A 20,888-nucleotide genomic window follows, 5' to 3' on the forward strand; every position below is an offset into this window, starting at 1 on the left:
TGGATAAATGCCTAGTAGTGCAATTGCTGGGTCATAGGGTAGTTCTATTTTTAGTTTTTTGAGGAACCTCCATACTGTTTTCCAGAGTGGCTGCACCAGCTTGCACTGTCATCAACAATGCTAAAGAGGTCCTCTTTCTCCACATCCTCGCCAACATTTGTTGTTGCCCGAGTTGTTAATGTTAGCCATTCTGACAGGTATAAGGTGGTATCTCATGGTGGTTTTGATTTGTATTTCCCTGGTGATGAGTGATGTTGAGCATTTTTTCATGTGTCGATTGGCCTTCTGGATGTCTTTTTTGGAGAAGTGTCTATTCATGTCTTTTGCCCATTTCTTCACTGGATTCTTTGTTTTTTGGGTGTTGAGTTTGATAAGTTCTTTATAGATTTTGGATACTAACCCTTTATCGGACATGTCATTTGCAAATATCTTCTCCCATTCCATCAGTTGCCTTTTAGTTTTACTGATTGTTTCCTTCAGTGTGCAGAAGCTTTTTATTTTGATGAGGTTCCAGTAGTTCATTTTTGCTTTTGTTTCCCTTGCCTCTGGAGACATGTTGAGTAAGAAGTTGCTGTGGGCAAGATCAAAGAGGTTTTTGCCTGCTTTCTCCTCGAGGATTTTGATGGCTTCCTGTCTTACATTGAAGTCATCCATTTTGGGTTTATTTTTGTGTATGGTGTAAGAAAGTGGTCCAGGTTCATTCTTCTGCATGTCGCTGTCCAGTTTTCCCAGCACCACTTGCTGAAGAGACTGTCTTTATTCCATTGGATATTCTTTCCTGCCTTGTCAAAGATTAGTTGGCCATATGTTTATGGGTCCATTTCTGGGTTCTCTATTCTCTTCCATTGATCTGAGTGTCTGTTCTTGTGCCAGTACCATACTGTCTTGATGATTACAGATTTGTAATATAGCTTGAAGTCTGGGATTGTGATGCCCCCTGCTTTGGTTTTCTTTTTCAAGATCACTTTGGCTATTTGGCATCTTTTCTGGTTCCATACAAATTTTAGAATTATTTTTTCTAGCTCTGTGAAGAATGCTGGTGTTACTTTGACAGGGATTGCATTGAATATGTAGATTTCTTTGGGTAGTATCAACATTTTAACAATATTTGTTCTTCCTATCCAGCAGCATGGAATCTTTGTCCATTTTGTGTGTGTGTGTGTGTGTGTGTGTGTGTGTGTTTTCTTCAATTTCTTTCATAAGCTTTCTATAGTTTTCAGTGTATAGATGTTTCACCTCTTTGGCTAGATTTATTCCTAGGTATTTTATGGTTTTTTGTGCAACTGTAAATGGGATCGATTCCTTGATTTCTCTTTCTGTCGCTTCATCGTTGGTGTATAGGAATGCAATCGATTTCTGTGCATTGATTTTATATCCTGCAACTTTGCTGAATTCATGAATCAGTTCTAGCAGTTTTTTGGTATAATCTTTAGGGTTTTCCATAAAGAGTATCATGTCATCATGACATCTACAAAGACTGAAAGTTTGACCTCCTCCTGGCCGATTCGGATGCCTTTTATTTCTTTGTGTTGTTTGATTGCAGAGGCTAAGACTTCCAATACTATGTTGAATAACAGTGATGAGAGTGGACATCCCTGTCTTGTTCCTGACCTTAGGGGGAAAGCTTTCAGTTTTTCCCCATTGAGGATGATATCAGCGTTGGGTCGTTCATATATGGCTTTTATGATCTTGAGGTATGCTCCTTCTATCCCTACTTTCTTGAGGGTTTTTATCAAGACAGGATGCTGTATTTCAAAATCATTCCTATTTTCTAAGTGACTAAATGTCACCTGCATCTAGTCATCTCTGATCTTCTCTTATCTCTCCATTAAAAGCATATTTGTTGCACTGCACACCACTAAAATTATTTTCTTTGCACTTTGATTTTGACATCTGTTCACTACTGCCTTCTAATACAGTCAGCTGTTTCCTTCCAGCTTACAAGCCCTCTAAAGCCAGGGTATAGGTCTTATTCTTCTTTGTACTTCACCAGCACTTTTATAGGACATTTTGTATTCTAAGACAAAACATATTAGAAGGTAATGCTTCAAGGATCTTACATACCAGGATCTTAGATTTGACACTTGAGAAATGAAAACATTTTATGTGCATGTCTTTGATTTCATAGGAAACTGCATCATGATCTCCTTCCTCCTTTATAGTTGGAAATGGACTTTCAAGAACATAGCCATTCTCACAGAAAATCAGTAAAGTACTTTCAGGCTAAAAAAGAAAGATTAAATAGATCATTTACATTTAGGCAAGTTTTTAGAAGCATAGCTCAAAAAGATTACAAACGAAGAAAAATATCATTGCTATATATACTATACACTTTTGAAAATTAATACTTAATTCCTCACTTCAGTAATAAATCATCTTATTAATCACTATGTACAGTTATTAACATCGATTATATTACTATTAATAAGCTAACTGTTAAAATTAGACTTATATTTGTTTCCCTTATAGATGCCATAACATATTTTCTGAGCCAAAAATGCAGTTGCAAAATATGTTTGCCCAAAGGGCAGAATTTTGAAATTAGGAGTGCCAAGGGAAACATGCAGTGTGTGGATGGCACATACAGTCTCAGCCTCCTTTGATGGATCATCCTCCATCTGCCCAAGTTCATTAATTGTGGACATTCCCAAGGTTTTTGTCCTCTACCCTCTTCTACTCTCACTCCATAAACATTCCCTGGGAAATCTTATAGGCAACCCAAAGCTTCATTACCATTCATGCACAATTAAATTCTGAGTGAATCTATCTCTCTAGGCCAGACCTCTCCCATGAGCTCAAAAATCACATATTTAACCATGTATGGGAAATCCCCATCTTTTTTTTTTTAATGCCTATTTATTGTTGAGAGGGAGGGAGGGAGAGTGCAAGTGGGGGGAAAAAGGGGGGGGGGGGGGGGACAGAGGCCCATCTTGATACTCCATAGACACATTATTCAAAATTTTTATTCACTCTGTCATTCTATAATTATTATGTATAGACTATGTATCTAGCATTTTGTAGTGCACTAGGGGTAAAATTATAAGAAAAATAAATACAGTGTCTGGCATGATGGAGTTTACCTCCAACAAGAGGGCCTGTCATTTAACAAGTCCTATAAATAAATGTAAATTGTAACTGCAACAAGTGTTGCAGGAGCGCCACCAGAATAAAGGAGGCTGTGTAAGGCTTCCCGAGAAGGTGGTATCTAAGCTTCAAGGTGAAGGAGGAGTAGAAGACAATTACACAGTAAGTTGTGGGTAGGTTTGAAGGGTGTGCTATACAAAGGATATACCATCTGCAAATATCCAGTGGCACATCTGGGCTTTTAAGGAATTTATGGGCTTGGGAATGAGAAGAGAGATCAGGACAGAGCCTTAGGGAAACAATACTTAGGAATTGGGTGAGGGAGACTGAAAAGGAATGACAAGATGTAGACGAGGGAACTAGGAGAGCATAAGGTCACAAAAGCCAAAGGGAAGTGGTATTTAAAAGAGAAAGTAAGGGTCAACAGGTTCAAATGAGGCTAAGAGGTCAAGAAAGATAAGAATGGAAAATGTTAAATGGATGGATATCACTGGTGTCTTCACAGGAGCTGATTTGGTAGAATGATGAGAGTAGATACTAGCAAGAGTCAATAGGAATAATTAATCCTCTTAGAAAAGTCAGAAGGAGAAAGATGGCACAGCAGCTAGAGGAGAACAGGAGGTCAAGCAATTTTTTTTTTCCCATGGGAGTTACTTGAATATATTTAAATGCTGATGGAAATGATCCAGTAAACAGGTGAGGCTAAATTTATAGGACAGAAAAGAGAAAATAAGTAATATGAAATCTTGAAAAAAAGTAGGAGAGAGTACAATCCAAAGGACAGGACTCAGAATTGGCTCCATGTGGGAAGGAAGAGGCCACCTCTATTATAAAAAAGGGAAGAGGGCAGGCAGATGCAGAGGTAGACAGGAATCGATGTCGGATAGTAGGAAGGACCAATTGCCTCCTAAGGACAAATTGCCAACAGTTTGCATGAGACCTAGAAGCCAAACACAAGGCAGTGTCCTAGAGCTTTGGGGATTCTCTCAGAGATGAAGAGACAAAAGCTGAAGTTCAAAGCTACTCAAACAAATTAGGACTTGAGAGGACAGGATTCCAGCGAAACGGGAAATGCAGGAAAGTGAGCCTGATGTTCTGCTGGGCCTTTGCCGTAAAGCATTTACACCTCTAAACTGCATGGGAACAGGGTTTGTTCATTGCTTCCAAATGGTCCATTAGTTTTCACTTCACTTTCATTTATTTGAATGCTATTTACTTTTACCTACAGTATTATGTTTACATCTAGGATATCGAAGAGAAGGCAGGGATGTTTAGGATGCATAATCAAAGAAGCTTAGTGAACCACTGAAGGGCAGGGTGGTTAGAGGTAAGGAAGAGACTGGAATGATTCTCAAGATTTTCTGGTTTCAGCAACAGAGAACAGTGGCCCCAGAATAATGTAGGCAAAAGAACATGTCTTAGAGAAACTAAGGAGTTTCATTTAGACACTTCAAAATTACCCCCCAAAATTCAAAAGATCACCAAATTCTGTCAATTCTACCTCATACATAGCTCTCGTCCACATAGTATTTCATGCCCTGGTCACATGTCTGGAACACAGCTGCCCAGTTGTCCCATCTGCCTCTCATCTGCCCAAAGTGATCATGGTAGTGACCACGGCAGGCCAAATGATTCTCTGTGCACGTTTCCTTATTGGAAATACAAATTATAAATAATGGGCAGAAGTTTAATGCATTCAGGAAGGCAGGAGGTCTGACCATTGAGAGCTAGTGGAAGCTAACATCTATGGCAATTTAGACAACTAAAGTATGCAGGGTATCAGCTACGTATGGTCATTTACCTTTTTCCACGTCTCTATTGAAATATAACGATAGATGGTTTGATACATGTATATATTGTGAAATGAGGGTAATTTTCTTTGACGTTAGTAATTCCCAAATAATATTATAAATATAAGCACTAATTGGCAGCACTGCCTGAAATAACTTTTGAATTATGTTGGGGGGGGTTTCGTCTCATGCCTATTAAAAAAATTTTTAGCTTATTTTAAAATAATTTTTGATTCACAAGAAGTTGCAAAGATAGTACAGAGAGGAACCATGTATCCTTCACCCAGTTTTCCCCATTGGTGACTTCTTAGGCAACAATATGGAAACCAGGAAATTGACATTAATATAGAATGTGTGTAGAGTTCTAGGTCATTTTATAGATGTAGATTTGTGTAACCATTCACCACAATCAAGATGCAAAACTATCCCATCACCATAAAGATCTTCCTCAAGAAGCCCCTCTATAGTCACACCCACCATCTTCCCACCCACCATTCCTAACTTTTTTGGATTTTTTACTTTGAATCTAAGGGAAATGATTAAAGGGTATACATAATACCACATGTTGCATTCATGCTTTAACACAGAGCTCCCTTGGCAGCTTTTGTTTCCTTCACCTAAACCATCTGCACTTACCTTCTCTCCAAATGCCCACATCCTACCAATTCCTCAAAATTAAGGTAAAATAGTACAAAATAAGTTATGTTAACTTATCCCCTTCTTGACATTTCCCTGCTCTATATTCAGAGCACATATTGTCTATACCATTGACATTTTAGTCACCAATTCCCTTGTAAAACTTTGTATTGTTCTGTGATAGTTATTTAACTTCTTAAATAGGTGCATTTTTTTCCCTTTCAGAAGAGATTGTTTTATACTGCTTATTGAATACATCAGTGCCTAGCAAAGATGAAAACAATGAGTATGTTAACTTAAAAAAAAGTTTTTTCTATATACCACTATATTGTTATAGCCCTTGTCTTTAGAAGAGTTTAAAGTAGGCTACACATGTTACTTCAATAATCCTGAGAACACCTCCATGCAGTTCATCACTATTTTTTTTTATTTTTTTAAATGTTTATTTATTTTTGATAGAGAGACAGAGTGTGAGCAGAGGAGGGCAGCGAGAAAGGGAAACACAGAATCCAAAGTAGGCTCCAGGCTCTCAGCTGTCAGCACAGAGCCCAATGTGGGGCTCAAACCCATGAACCATGAAATCATGACCTGAGCTGAAGTCAGAAGCTCAACCGACTGAGCCACCCAGGCACCCCAGTTCATCACTATTATCCTAGAACACAGTATAGCACCTGGTTTAGACAATCGATATTTAGACAGCTGAATTAACCTATGCTTGAACTTAGGGAAATTAGAGGCATTAAATAAGATCAATAGTTAATACCTAACCACCAGCTGATGTTAGGAAAAGAGTCAATGGAAGATTAGAAGACAAAATGGAGGTAGAAGGGGGGTAGAAGTAAAGAGATAAAGATGAGGGCAAGTACATTCAGACCTTTGAAGTGAACTTCTGAATGTCAAAAGGACTGACAGATCCAAGCCAACACATTACAACATATGTATCTCAATAGAGTCACCATTGTTACTAAAGCAAAGCCTGATAGACCTCAATGTTCTCAGAGTGGATCATGACCAATTAATTAGAGCATGGAAGAGAGAGGAGATAGTGAGTAGGACATTGGGCTCCTCAGTGATACGCTACTAGCCAAGCTAAGAAGCATTCCTGACCCCTCACTGCAGGACCCAGGAGTGGGACTAATCATTCTACCTGCTATTCTCTATCTTCCAGATCACTTCATTATGCAGTAATTGAGATTTAAGCATGAAGACAAATAATAATTACTCACATGGGAAACTGAAGACCATACTAACTGGCAAACAGGTCCAGGAGTAGTAATATAACCGATTGGCTTATAATCCTTTTCTACCTCGAAGAAGAAGACGGTTTGATCTCTACTCTAAGAAAAAGAGAAATACCCATCAGATATGTATTCTTTTTGAAATATATCCCACAGAGTATAGAGTAGCATTTAATAGTTAGAGTATACCCAATGTATATTTATACCTATGATAATCCTAGATCCCAGATTATGCTGGGAAAATTCACATATCAAGTATTTGCTTCATGTCCCCCATGAAAATGTCTGACAAACCAAGTGTTCCAATATCTTTCTGAAAAAAACAATCACCATACCTGTACATAGATTAACTCACCAAAAGTTCCACAAAGCATATGCTCCCCTATCAAAGCATGAAAAATTTACATATTCTCTTCGCTTATGGCAATTTTATACATGAACATACCTATATGATAGAATATTGATTATGTATAAAACACTGATCATAATTCCCAGTTGAAATTTTCCATTCATTTAAAATAAGCATTAGAACTCAATCTGCAAGAAAATTTTGAAATGTCATGCACTGACTACACTGAAAGAATATGAACACAAAGAAAGCAAACTGCATTTTTCTCAAAAGTGCACGTCACCAAAAAGAAAAAAAAAAGTGTACCTCAGCAAATACGTTAGATCAAGTAGGAAGACTGATAAGACAAGTTGAACCATGAAAGCTCAATAGGAAACAAAAGGAAATCTACCGCTTACCCCTGTAGCTAGAATTTCTCCATCACGTTCATAAGCTAAGGCAGTGACACGAGCAGTATGGGGCTTGAAAACCTGTTTCAAATTAATATCTGCATCTGAAATTTTCTTCCGTCCTGCAAAAACTGTGAGCCCTTTTGGATCATAAAGTTCAAGAATTCGAACAACTCCATCTTCGAATCCTACGATAATCTGTGCTCCAGTGTAGCTTACCTTGGATAAAAATTAAATGCAACAAATGTGAAAATTAGTTGATTCAGAAAGTTGTGCTACATAACAGATAACTTTGTATTTTATTCAGCTAAGTAATTTAATATTGACTGTTCACTGCTAATTCCTTATATCACTTTCTGGTAACCTCTATTTTAGAACAGCTCCTTATCATTGCTGATCGTGAGACAGGTAAATAATGGCAATTCAAGCACTGGAGCAAACGTTGGCGGCGCATCCTTCTACCACATGCCAGGCACCTATCACCAGCCACCCAAGGGAGCGCATGAACAGTTTGTCCCTGGTTTCACAGAATTTAGGATCTAGCGGGAGGACAGATGTTAATCACACAGATGAGTGTTAAATTCTGAACAGAAATAAACACTAAAGGAAAGAAATGATCTCGGAGAGAATATAACAAAGAAAGCTGATCTAGACTGAGGACTTCTTTAAAGAAGAGATGGTGGAGCGGAGATCAGAAGATGCCCAGAAATTAACTAAGTCTAGGGAGGTGAGAGAAACACTCCTGGGAGAAGACATAGCTTGTGGAAAGGTCATGTGGCAGGAAAGAACGTAACTCAGGAAAAAGTTAGTTTGACTACAGCAGACTGAGTGAGGGAACAGGGCTTCCACAACAGGCCAGAGAGGGGGATAAGCAAGCACCAGGTCAAAAAGTAGCTTATAAGGATAGTCTTCATCCCAAGAGCAGTGGGAAGCCATTAAAAGGTTTTTAGTTGGGGGCTTGGGTATGTGTGGGTAAGGGAGGTGATGTGACCAGACTTGATATTTCAGAAAAGTCATCCTAGATGCATTGTGCAAAACAGAACCGAGATGGCCTAGATAGGATGCAGGAAGACCTTTGGAGACCTTTGAAGAGATGGCTACCTTACTCCAGGAGAGTAATTATGATCACTGGGTTTGAGGTGGCATTGCAGAGAGGAGGAATATGGGCATAGTTTAGAGAGAGTTATAATGGTCCTATTTGGTGACAACTGAATATGGGGGAGGAGGACAGAGGGATTACTGAGACATTTACTGAGTTAGGTAACACTAGGAGGAAGCCAAGCACGTGTGTGTGTGTGTGTGTGTGTGTGTGTGTGTGTGTGTGTGTGTGGTTTGTTGCTGCCATTATTGTTTTGGAGGGGGTTGGGGGGAGGCCAACAGAGTATCATGAATCTAGTCTTGGACACATTGGGATTGAGGTCCCCTGGGAAACTCAAAATGAGGATGGCACATGGTCTGCAGCTCCAAGAAGTATGGGCTGGAGATAGAAATCTAGCAACGTCTGAATATACTAAATCTGCTATCTTGGAAGGCATTCAGGAGAAAGGCAAGAGCCCTGCTGTTCTTTAGAGCAGAGCGATCATCCCTGAGGCCAGGCAGTTATGAGAATGTTGGTAATAAGAAAACTGTACTCCATCCAATTCCTTGAATGTTGTTCATTCAATAAACATATACTGTGTGTCTAAATGTACTATAGAGGTACTGGAGGTTCAAAGAAGAATAAAGTGTGGTTGTCACCATGAAGAACAGTCTGGTGGGAAAGATACAATAAAGCAGTTTATCTTAGTACATTGTGATATGATAAGTATCATAAAATTGGTATATAAGCAGTGCTTTAAAAAAAAAATCAGAGGAATTAGTACCTAGCTCTACTAGAAGATAGGGTCACAGAGGGCTATGCAGAGGAGATGATGTTTGACCTAAGCTGAGTCATAAAGACAGAGTTTTCTAGAGAAGCGAGAGGGCATAGAGAAAAGGCATTTCAATTCCAGCATGATATCCAATGATCATTACTTGGATATGAGACTAAAAAAGGGAAACATTCTATGGACATCGAATGACCATCTGATAAATTATTTAATTATATAGCTGTATTTTAAATACTTCAGGTAAGAGTGTAAATGAAATGGAATAGAGTGAGCCAGGTTTGGTAAGACAAATACTCTGTGGTTTCTACTTGTTCTAAACCTCATCATTGTTCTGCTTCTATTCCCTGGCCTGAGTTGTCTTTCTGGTCTTGATTCTATCACTAAATTCTGCTCCATTCTAGCCATGTCCACATTTATTTTGGTCCCGAAACATTTTCTCTTTGACTTCAACCCAAAACAGTAAAGATAAAACATTCCCCAAATACTCCCATGATATTTTGAAAAATAGCTGCAAATTCTTTGACATGCCTCCCATGGAGAAATCCCCTCCTTGAATCTGGGTGGGGCTTGTGACAGCTTCACTCAAGTGAGTATGGTATAAATGACATTATGTGACTTCCAAGACTGGTCATAGAAGGCCAGCAGCTTCGGCCTTTTGTTGAAACACTAGATCTCGGAGTCATTAGCTGTCATGTAAGAAGTATGTGGCTGTCCTGAGGCCACCCTGCTGTGGTAAAGCCCAAGCCACAAGGAGAAGCCATTAAGCAGGCACTCCTGTTGAGCGCCCAGCTTAGCCTAGCCTTCAGCCCAGATGCCAGGCTTGTGATAAAGAAGACTTTACGTGATTCCAGCCCCCAGATACCGTGATTTCCCAATCCAGAGAAAATGTGAGCAAAATAAAATGTTTGCTGTTTTATGCCACTACATTTTACGGTAGTTTATTACATTGTAATGGATAAAGAACAACTCTCTACCTCTGCCTAATTTTCTTCATAGCTCTTATCATTATCACGTATGTTACTTATTTTTCTGTATTGTCCATTTCTGCCTCCTCCCTCCCACTAAAGTGTAAGGTGTATGAGGGCAAGTATTTTTGTCTTTCTGTTCCCTGTTACATTCCCAGAAGCTAGAACAAGCCCCAGCACACTGCAGGCACACCAGGAATATAACTAGAATGAATGAAATCAGAGTCTGATACCCAAAGTTCTGTTGGGCAATAATTTTGTAACATGGAATAATTACTAACCTGCAGGTGGCATGAAAATAGATTTTTATTAAAACAGGACCGTAACCACAAAAGCAAGGTCATGATATGATCTCTGTCACTAGATCTGAACTAGATTCACATTATGAGTGAATAAAGTTAAAATTTTTATTTTCCTCTAAAACCCAGGGTATAAAATAGATTTCCAAGAAATAGCACTGATAGGCCATATTTACCAATAGATCTTAGTAGAATATCATCATAATAAACTCACCAGTCGGGGTACCCAGGTGAGGGCAGTACCTCCTTGTTTGAATCTCATCTGAGCCAAAGGAGTTTTGCCAGCAAAATCATAGATTCGAACAGAGCCTATAGAAAACCAGTTTTAAAAGAAATATATATATATATATCTTTTGAAATAACCTTGGCTTCCTTTACATGTTGAGCATTATAACAAGAAATTTCACAAATAGTTCAATCAACCAATAATCTAATAGGCTTTCTTTAGTCAAAATTTTACATGTATATCCTCAACCAGGTAATTTGCAAGCATGGATAATAAAGAAAACAACTACCGATCAAGTTCACCTTGCACAGCCCACATAGATTCACCATACATCAGGAAGAAAGAAAGAAGGTGAAAAATAAATAGGAAAAGCACAAATGTGGATAATGCCAAAATGAATAGCATCTTCTTGAGCAACTTACTGTGCCCTTAATCTCTCACAATAACCAAGGCTGCTGCACTTCAGTTTCTCTCCCTTACGTAAAAACTCACCTCTCTTGCAGCAAGAGGCTTCCTTTTGGAAAAACTGTCAAGTGCTTTTCATCAAACACATAGAAAATTTTATGTGGAAAACAAAACAAAAAAGGCCAGCTATATTTTCATTTAGAGTTCTACTTACAGTCTAAGGCAGTAGTGGCCATGAGATAAGTGAGAGGAGAGACTGCCAAGGCTTCGATAGCTCCAGAATGGAAGGAGAAGAGGCAGTCTGGATCTTGGGTCTGATAATAAAAGAGACCCTATCAGATCTCAAAGATAAGTTAACATCAAATTAAGGTCAAGTTTTAAAAAATATATACATAGTTGGGGCGTCTGGGTGGCTCAGTCGATTAAGCGTCCGACTTCGGCTCAGGTCATGATCTCATGGTTCGCGGGTCCGAGCCCTGTGTCCATCACTGTGCTGACAGCTCGGAGCCTGGAGCCTGCTTCAGATTCTGTGTCTCCCTCTCTCTCTACCCCTCCCCTACTCACACTCTGTCTCTCTCTAAAATAAACATTAAAAAAATAATAGATTTATATATATAACCCTATAACACACGTGTGATTTTATCTGAATAGAAATTTTTAAAAGCATAAGTTAGAAAGAGTGCTGGACTCTTAGAATTAGGAAAAGCAAGTATTGGAATTGTACTTGCAGGCTTTCCATTTCTTCACCAGTAAAATGAGGTAATAGCAAAAGCCTACCTGCTCATCAGGGTAACTGTGAGGGTTACAGAAGATCATATAAATGAAAATGCCATAAGTTTATGACAACTGTAAAGCACTTGATAACGTTAGGCATTGTCAATTGCCACTTCTCTGGTGGATTTTGCTAGGAGATACCTCCTTTTCTTTTTTATAAAATCAGAGAGAGAGATAATAAATTCTCAGGACCAGGACATGTTGGACAAGTTTTTGATGGGAACAATGATCAAATATGGAGAAAGATAAAGTATCTTTTATTTTTATTTTTTTTTCAACGTTTATTTATTTTTGGGACAGAGAGAGACAGAGCATGAACGGGGGAGGGGCAGAGAGAGAGGGAGACACAGAATCGGAAACAGGCTCCAGGCTCTGATACATCAGCCCAGAGCCTGACGCGGGGCTCGAACTCCCGGACCTCGAGATCGTGACCTGGCTGAAGTCGGACGCTTAACCGACTGCGCCACCCAGGCGCCCCAATAAAGTATCTTTTAAAGAAGAATAACAGATTGTTATTATAAGAATTAGGAAAAAAGAAAAATAGGCAACTTACAATATTTGAAAAACTAAGGTCAAGCTTCCATATGGCTCCATTGGCATCCTAAAAAATTAAATACATAACAATAGTTTATCATTTTGAACTTTTATCAAATAAAAAGAAATTTTCTTCCTGTGATCTAGTTAAAATAAAGGACAAACAGTAATACCAAAAGTTTACATATATTTTACAGTGTGATTGAGGGCGCCTGGGTGACTCAGTCAGCTGAGCATCCGACTTCACCTCAGGTCATAGTCTCAAGGTTGGGGAGTTCAGGCCTCACATTGGGCTTGCTGCTGTGAGTGCTTTTGATCCTCTGTCGCCCTCTCTCTCTGCCCCTCCCCACTCTCTATCTCTCAAAAATAAGCATTTATAAAAAACAAACTGTGATTGAAATTTAACAAAAGCAACTTCTATATATCTTAGAACACACAATAAATGAAGCATTTTCGTATTACAAATAGTTTAATATAATAAGAATGCTAAGTGGTTTTCTGTGTAGAAGTCCCAATTGACTTGAGATAGAAAAGGCAACGATTTCTTTAATATCATTTTGTGTTAAAGCACAGTTTGCTGTAAATAGGGTTGTGAGAGCTCCTAGGTATAGTGTGAGTGTTTGAATGGTTTTGTTGTGCTCCAGGAGTGGATGGAAGCGAATTAATAGAAAGACCCTAGCTACTACTGTGGTGCTTGAGTAGAATAGGGCGGAGATGGGTGTAGGTTTCTCTATAGCAGATGGAAGTCATGGGTGCAGGCCAAACTGGGCAGATTTACCAGTGGCTATAATGAATCCTACATCTCCAATGCGGTTGTAGAGAATTGCTTGTAGGGCAGCAAATACCAAGGTTAAGGATATATCAATAGTAGTTTTAATAGTAAAATGGACTTAGTAACACAGTGGCAATAAATTGTTACTACTTTAATTTTATGTGCAGGTAACTTTAAAGAGCCAAGAGGGAAGAATGCAACTTACTTGAGCCAACCAAATGTTATTTCCCATGTCGCTCATCTTTATCATAGAGAAGAGTTTGACATTCTTGCCTACTTGAAGCTCATTAATGGGCTCGATCTCTAACAATCCAGTCTCGTCTATAGTGTCAGCAGTATCTATGGTCTCAAAATCCCAGATCTTATAAAATAAGAAAATATTTCAATCAATCAGCAGTTTCTGAATTTACATTTTCTGTAAGAAAAGGCTCTGACTTTTTTTTTTCAAAAGTCGTTTCTTCTTGTTGCATGCAAATGAGTGAGTAGGGGTAATCACAACACCAGCCAAAACTCAACCCCTGAGATATTGGTTCCAACCGGAGGATAATAAATTATGATTGTTTCCTTTGTATGGATGGAGCTTAGTGAGAAAACTCAGCCTGAATAAAAATTCTAATTAGCCCAGAGTAAACTTGATGTCAAGGGGTCTATCAGGTGTTTCTGCATGTAAAGTGGCCATTTGGAGCAAATGGTTTGATTATTTGGCAAGACACTATCATGAGCCCTGTTTTGATTTTACCAGTGGGCCTCTGGAAAGGGGAAATAGACTTCATGATCCATACTCAATCCTCATGACAAGCAGAGAAAAGGTGTGTAGATGAGGCTGTCATGAGAAAGTGTTTTCCATCATTGATTTAGACTGTGCTATTCAGGTAAGGATTGCTGTTCTGGGACAGACAACAGAACACTATGGAAAGCATGAGGGAGCAGTTTCACCTCACACAGCAGAGAGATTGAGAAGGACTTCCTGCACAAAGTCCCAGAGCCCACCCTGGATGCATCTGTTGACACATCCCACCCCGTTAACCCATACTCAATAACTCAGCCGTAGGGAAAGTAACTCCAGGGAGGACTGGTGCTGTCCCATAGACTAGCTCCACAGGGGAGAGACCCAGATCCACAGGTCAGAGGGACTCCTGGGAGTTGGGCTAGGTTTTTCCCAAAGGGTTAGAGGTAGAGATTTACTATAAAAGACTAAAGAGATTAGGGTGACATTTAAAAAGGAAGCCAGTTTAGAAATTAGTGGTGTTCATTAAAGGACCATCTGTGAAGTGTTTAATTTCTTTAATCTTGAGATTTCCCTTCAGTTGGTATTTTGACATTTTGGGGTGACCTATATCTTAGATGGACAGTAAATACGCTATATGACAAAAGAAAGGACATAAAAATTTCCAGAGCAGTTAGTAAAATCTAACAAAATTAAATTTAATATGGTAAACGCAAAATTTTATACTTGGGTTCAAAAAGCCAATGGTAAGAAGACAGACTGGGAGAGATATAGCTAGATGTTGTAATCTCAATATATGTCAACAGGGTGACGAGATTATTTTCTAAAATACAGTCTTACTTCTGAAAATAATACTTCCTAAGGAAAGTCCAGAGAATACTACCACTTTCTTGGAAAGGCACCAGTAGGAATATGTGCCAAAAGGACCACAGGGCAAATCATAAGCCTCCAGGTTTGCCAGCAGCAGCAGGGTCCATATACATGGGTGGGTGGGAGAAGTGGTCTGATAACTACTAGAGGGACTTAGATGCTGGAGCAATGTTCCAGCTTAGCCCACACCATGGGCAAGATAGTGTCCACAGGGGAGGACAAGTGAGTTCACCAGTGTAAAGAGAAAAGAGAGGGGAGTATCCACAGGCAAACCCTATCAGCTCACTTTTGAGTGTATTTCTAGTTAGTAACCTCAGTCAAAAATAAGAATGTTTGGTACTTTCATCCCTAAAACATGACCCATTCACACTGCGTGTTTTGAAAGGACACCTGTGTCCACTGTTTATAGTCTGCTAAAATAGGTTTTCATTTTCCCAAACTACTATTTCAACCAGAGAATCAAATTAACAAAAGGTCCCCTCAGAAAATTTCACTGCTAAGATGCTATAAATTAATTTTGACTAGAATTTAAATATTTACCACAAGGAAAGTATGATTTTAAATGCGCTGGCCGTAGGAGTAAATGACCACTGATGTCCTTTATAAAGTGACCTTTGTGGGGCGCCTGGGTGGCGCAGTCGGTTAAGCGTCCGACTTCAGCCAGGTCACGATCTCGCTGTCCGGGAGTTCGAGCCCCGCGTCGGGCTCTGGGCTGATAGCTCAGAGCCTGGAGCCTGTTTCCGATTCTGTGTCTCCCTCTCTCTCTGTCCCTCCCCCGTTCATGCTCTGTCTCTCTCTGTCCCAAAAATAAATAAACATTGAAAAAAAAAATTTTTTTTTAAAATTAAAAAAAATAAAAAAAAAATAATAAAAAAATAAAAAAATAAAAAAATAAAAAAAATAAAGTGACCTTTGTGAGAAGTAAAAATCTGATAACACCAGTAGGGTGACCTGTAAGTCTTTGATGTGGGCGCTCCTGACCAAGCGTCAAGAAAACTTACCCTAATACATCCATCTGCCCCAATAGTGATGACTTCACCCTCGTCCAGCACTATCTGGTTAATGGAACCCTGATGACAAGACTTTCTTGCAGCTCGACAGAGCTCAACTTTGATGAGGCCGCCTTCCCACACCAGCATGTTGCCCCACTCTGACCCTGAGAGCACCTGGCAGGGATGCAGAAAGGGAGGAATGTGCATTAAAACAGACAAACGTGGATATTTATGCCTCACATTCAGGTGAGATTTATTTTTAAAGATTTTGTACTTACATAATCAAGAGAAGCAAAGGAAGTATAGAAAAATAAGAAAATGTAGAAATGAAAATTCACTACTTCAAAAACATGCACTAATCACATTGTGATGGGTTTCCTCCTAGCATTATGCACAGTGTTACATCACCGTGATTACGCTCTAAGTTGCTGGTAATTTTTCAAATATATCTGAAATAGCCTTCTTTGCCTAGCTCTTAAGGGCCTAATCCAGGAGTGGAATTACGGAGTCAAAAATTAGAGACATTTTTAACCTCTCGATAGACGAGTTTCTACTTTTTAAGAGTGATAATATCAAATGTTACAAGTTTTTTAAACTGTGAACTCAGAAAAATTACTGAACTCAGAAGATTATAGCATAAGAATATCCAATTTCAAACAAGAACAATCATCTGGAACCAGTTCCTATTAATCCATTTAATCCAGCACATCCAAGTATGTACCGCCAAACACTAGTTCTTAGGAATTTTAACTGGTATTACATAATAAGTCATACTAATTAAGTATCGATTCTGTGCCAAGTGATACTTGAGCACTTTACATACATTAATCTTAAAACCTCATATGAACTAGGTATATTTATTGAGGGTACCATGTACAGTTATGCAGGTTGGCCACTTTATTTTCCCAGAAAACATAGTTTTCCTCATTCACACAAGGGAATCATATGGATCAATAGGAGTCCTAACTATTATTATTCCCATTTTATAAAGAAAAAAACTGAACAGAACAGTTAAGTGGCTTGCACAAAATACCAATAGGAATCAGGATTTTCACCCAGGAACCTTGGCTCAAAAGCTCCTCTTCTGACTAACATTAACTCAGAAGACATATGCTTGGATAAACAAAATCAGACAACTTTCTTTTCTTTAGGATCCCCTGGAAACTTTAATATAGATCACTGAAAGAAATTTCTAGATACAAAGGAATTTGACCAGGAAAGTCTTATTTTTACAGAGATTCTGTGCAGACTAATGTTCCATGAAACACCTTTGGGGAAACTCGGATCTAATTCTTGCCTGCCTGCTCCAGCATTCTGCACCCCATTTCCTTCCTGCCAAGTAATTTACTCCATCTTTTCTACATCCCCAGTCTACTAATCTTATCCATTCTACCTGGTTTACCTATTATTAAACCTCAGCTAACTTTGGATAATCTTTATCTCGACTTGCTTTCTTCTGTCCAGTGACAAAACCACCCAAAGCCAGATACCTGGAAGACTTTCCCTTCTGAAATGTCACTCATGTCTAGCTTTCTTTTTCCATTTGTCCTGAAAACTGAAATGAAAGTAATATCTTCCTTCTTAGCTCATCTCCTTGACTCCAGATTTTCCTTCCTCCAACTCATTTGGCATTTTGTGGCCAGATTAATACATAACTTCATTTTCAACTCCACTCTTCCAATGTATAGTAGTTCTGCCTGGCTGTTAATCTCCTCATACACTAGGACCCAACTATACTTCTCAACCTAGTTTCCCACTCTTTCCCAACATAAATGCTCCCTCCTAAGTAGAATTCCAAATATTAGCTATTTATTCCTAACTCTAAACATTTCCTTTTGTGTGTCTCTCATTTAAAATGGCTTCTTTTTTCTGCACAGCGAAGGAAACCATCAGCAAAACTAAAAGGCAACTGACAGAATGGGAGAAGATATTTGCAAATGACATATCAGATAAAGGGTTAGTATCCAAAATCTATAAAGAACTTATCAAACTCAACACCCAAAAAACAAAGAATCCAGTGAAGAAATGGGCAAAAGACATGAATAGACACTTCTCCAAAGAAGACATCCAGAAGGCCAACCGACACATGAAAAAATGCTCAACATTACTCATCATCAGGGAGATACAAATCAAAGCCACAATGAGATACCACCTCACACCTGTCAGAATAGCTAACATTAACAACTCTGGCAACAACACTATGTTGGCCAGGATGCGGAGAAAGAGGACCTCTTTAGCATTGTTGGTGGCAATGCAAGCTGGTGCAGCCACTCTGGAAGACAGTATGGAGGTGCCTCAAAAAAACTAAAAATCGAACAACCCTACAACCCAGCAATTGCACTATTAGGCATTTATCCACGGGGTACAGGTGTGCTGTTTCAAAGGGACACGTGCACCCCCATGTTTATAGCAGCACTATCAACAATAGCCAAAGTATGGAAAGAGTCCAAATGTCCATCGATGGATGACTGGATAAAGCAGATGTGATACACACACACACACACACACACACACACACACACACACACACTGGAGTATTACTCGGCAATCAAAAAGAATGAAATCTTGCCGTTTGCAATGATGTGGATGGAACTGGAGGGTATTATGCTAAGTGAAATTAGTCAGAGAAAGACAAAAATCATATGACTTCACTCATATGAGGACTTTAAGAGACAAAACAGATGGACAATAAGGGAAGGGAAACAAAAAGAATATAAAAACAGGGAGGGGGACAAAACAGAAGAGACTCATAAATATGGAGAACAAACTGAGGCTTACTGGAGGGGTTGTGGGAGGGAGGTGGGCTAAATGGGTAAGGGGCACTAAGGAATCTACTCCTGAAATCATTGTTGCACTATATGCTAACTAATTTGGATATAAATTTAAAAAAATAAAAAATAAAACAAGTTAAAAATAAATAAAATGGCTTCTTTTCTCCCTACATACACATGAATCCTACTGAACCTTTTAAAGATCTATCTTGTGGCATGTTTTAACCATCTTTATCCTAGCTTAATTCTTGTAGGATTCAGAATTTGAAGCTAAAATGACTTATGATCATTTTAAAGGTTTGGATATGTATTTAACCAGCATCTAAGAATTGTTATTTCCTCCCACACAACATGATTTCAGATTGAGAATATCTACTAGGTAGATACTAGGTACAGAATATCTACTAGGTAGCCCATTTTGTTCCTCAAAATTATATTTGTATGCTGGCATTTACTTATAACGGAGACATTCACAAGTAATACTATATAACTCATCCTAATAGGAAGCCAAATGCATCATTAATGGAGAACTGACCCTATAGGCAAGATGCCCATAAATTTTGTAAGAGGAAGAGAAAAGATAAACTAACAATGTTACAGAATAAACAGGCACAGTGGGTCTGTAGGAGCCACTATAAGGTGGTTCAATCTTCCTAAATAATAATCTGACAATAAAAACAAAAGCTGCAAGACTATATACAACTTTGAGCCAGGAAGTCCTCTTGGACCATCATGACAAAAGAGGAGGGAAAGATAAACATAAACACTGCAACTCCATGGCGTAATAAAAAATGACAATATGTCACTATGTTAATATATTAAATGTTATGTGTTTGTATAATATTTAGTAGACACAAAACAAAAATAATATTTGTATGTGGATTAGGACAATTCTGTGGAAGTATATTAATTAAAATTGATAATCTGAAGAAGCAAAATGAAATGTTCATTATATTCACAATTATAGTATTCATTAGTACTAACATTGGCAGTGCTTTTCACAATGTATAATGTGCTTTCATCTATTTTCATCACTTGGAAACATAATCTTATTATTGTAGAATAGTGGCTACACTCACCTTCCCATCTGGGAGCTCCATGTAACCTTCTATATCAGTAGTGGCTGTTTTGCCAAATCGACCCAATGAACCCTGAAGCTTGAGACCAGTGAATGTTAGAGCCATTTCCCAGAACCTGTAAACAAACCAGAAGGTGACTGAATGTACCTCAAAGAGGCTTTATTTTTATTATCACCCAAATATTTACATGTTTCATCATCACATATTATCTCATTTATTCATTCATCTAATATGTATTAAGTATCAACTACCTGTCAGGAAAGCTCTAGGCAATATGAATTCAGCATTGAGCAAAACAGACAAAATAAATTCCCTGCCTTTGTGGATATTATATCTGAGACTCCTGCTGTCCTATGCAGTCAATTGTAGCCAAGTTAGACTATTTTAACTTAGACTTAATAAATTAAGGCTAAATAAAATTTAAAGCTCAGTGTTTCTGTCAGACCAGCCAATTTCAAGTATTCAATAGCTACATGTAGCTAGTGTCTACTAGGTTGGATAGCACAGAACATTCCACCCTGGCAGAAAGTTCTATTGGATACTACCATTTTAGAACATGTAAAAGTTTTCCAAAAATTTCTAATTTACTTGCTGTGTAACTTAAGAGTGAGTTTCTAAATAACACTGTGCCCTCATTCCTTCATGTATACAGTGAGCATATTAGTAGTACCAACCTCATAAAATTATTGAAAAATGCTTAGAACAGTGCCTAGCACATAAAAGCAGTAATAATCAACATTTATTCATTAATATTTCTTATTAATAGTCTAAGCAATGAACAGTCAGATGATGAAAACCATGTAGGAAAAAGAATCTGGTCTACCAACTAGATATAAAATAGATAATGGATGATATCAACAAGCCAATAGGAAGCCAAAAGCTTAAATAACAAACATCCTTCTCCAAGGCTATGGTAGGTCCTCTGTTCACACATTTCCATATACTTTGTTTCTTTCATAGCACTTCACACATGAAATTATTCCATTTCTATCCCTCTACAAAGACACAGTACATAGAAAATATGCACTTTACTAAATGATGGGCAAATGTAAAAGAATTGGACATTTTTAGCCTATAGCTAGCAGAAGATTACTTGAGAATTCCCCCAAGTTTCTATTTA

At 38.4% G+C, this 20,888-nt stretch overlaps 1 protein-coding gene across 2 annotated transcripts in view; it reads right to left on the reverse strand.

The window, feature by feature from the left end:
• The window catches only part of CFAP44 (cilia and flagella associated protein 44), a 151,235-nt gene that overhangs the window by 102,554 nt on the left and 27,793 nt on the right, over positions 1-20,888 (reverse strand). For both annotated transcript variants that reach the window (XM_040484520.1, XM_040484519.1), the window contains 9 exons: positions 19,769-19,883; positions 15,928-16,092; positions 13,535-13,690; positions 12,577-12,624; positions 11,464-11,563; positions 10,833-10,927; positions 7,496-7,705; positions 6,737-6,847; positions 2,065-2,223 (listed from right to left, as the gene is read on the reverse strand). In XM_040484520.1, the coding sequence (XP_040340454.1) occupies positions 2,065-2,223; positions 6,737-6,847; positions 7,496-7,705; positions 10,833-10,927; positions 11,464-11,563; positions 12,577-12,624; positions 13,535-13,690; positions 15,928-16,092; positions 19,769-19,883 (1,159 nt within the window). The remainder of the gene's footprint in view (positions 1-2,064; positions 2,224-6,736; positions 6,848-7,495; positions 7,706-10,832; positions 10,928-11,463; positions 11,564-12,576; positions 12,625-13,534; positions 13,691-15,927; positions 16,093-19,768; positions 19,884-20,888) is intronic.

The sequence above is a fragment of the Herpailurus yagouaroundi genome, unplaced genomic scaffold (assembly GCF_014898765.1).
Source record: "Herpailurus yagouaroundi ecotype Mexico unplaced genomic scaffold, PumYag 162, whole genome shotgun sequence".
Lineage (NCBI taxonomy): Eukaryota > Metazoa > Chordata > Mammalia > Carnivora > Felidae > Herpailurus > Herpailurus yagouaroundi.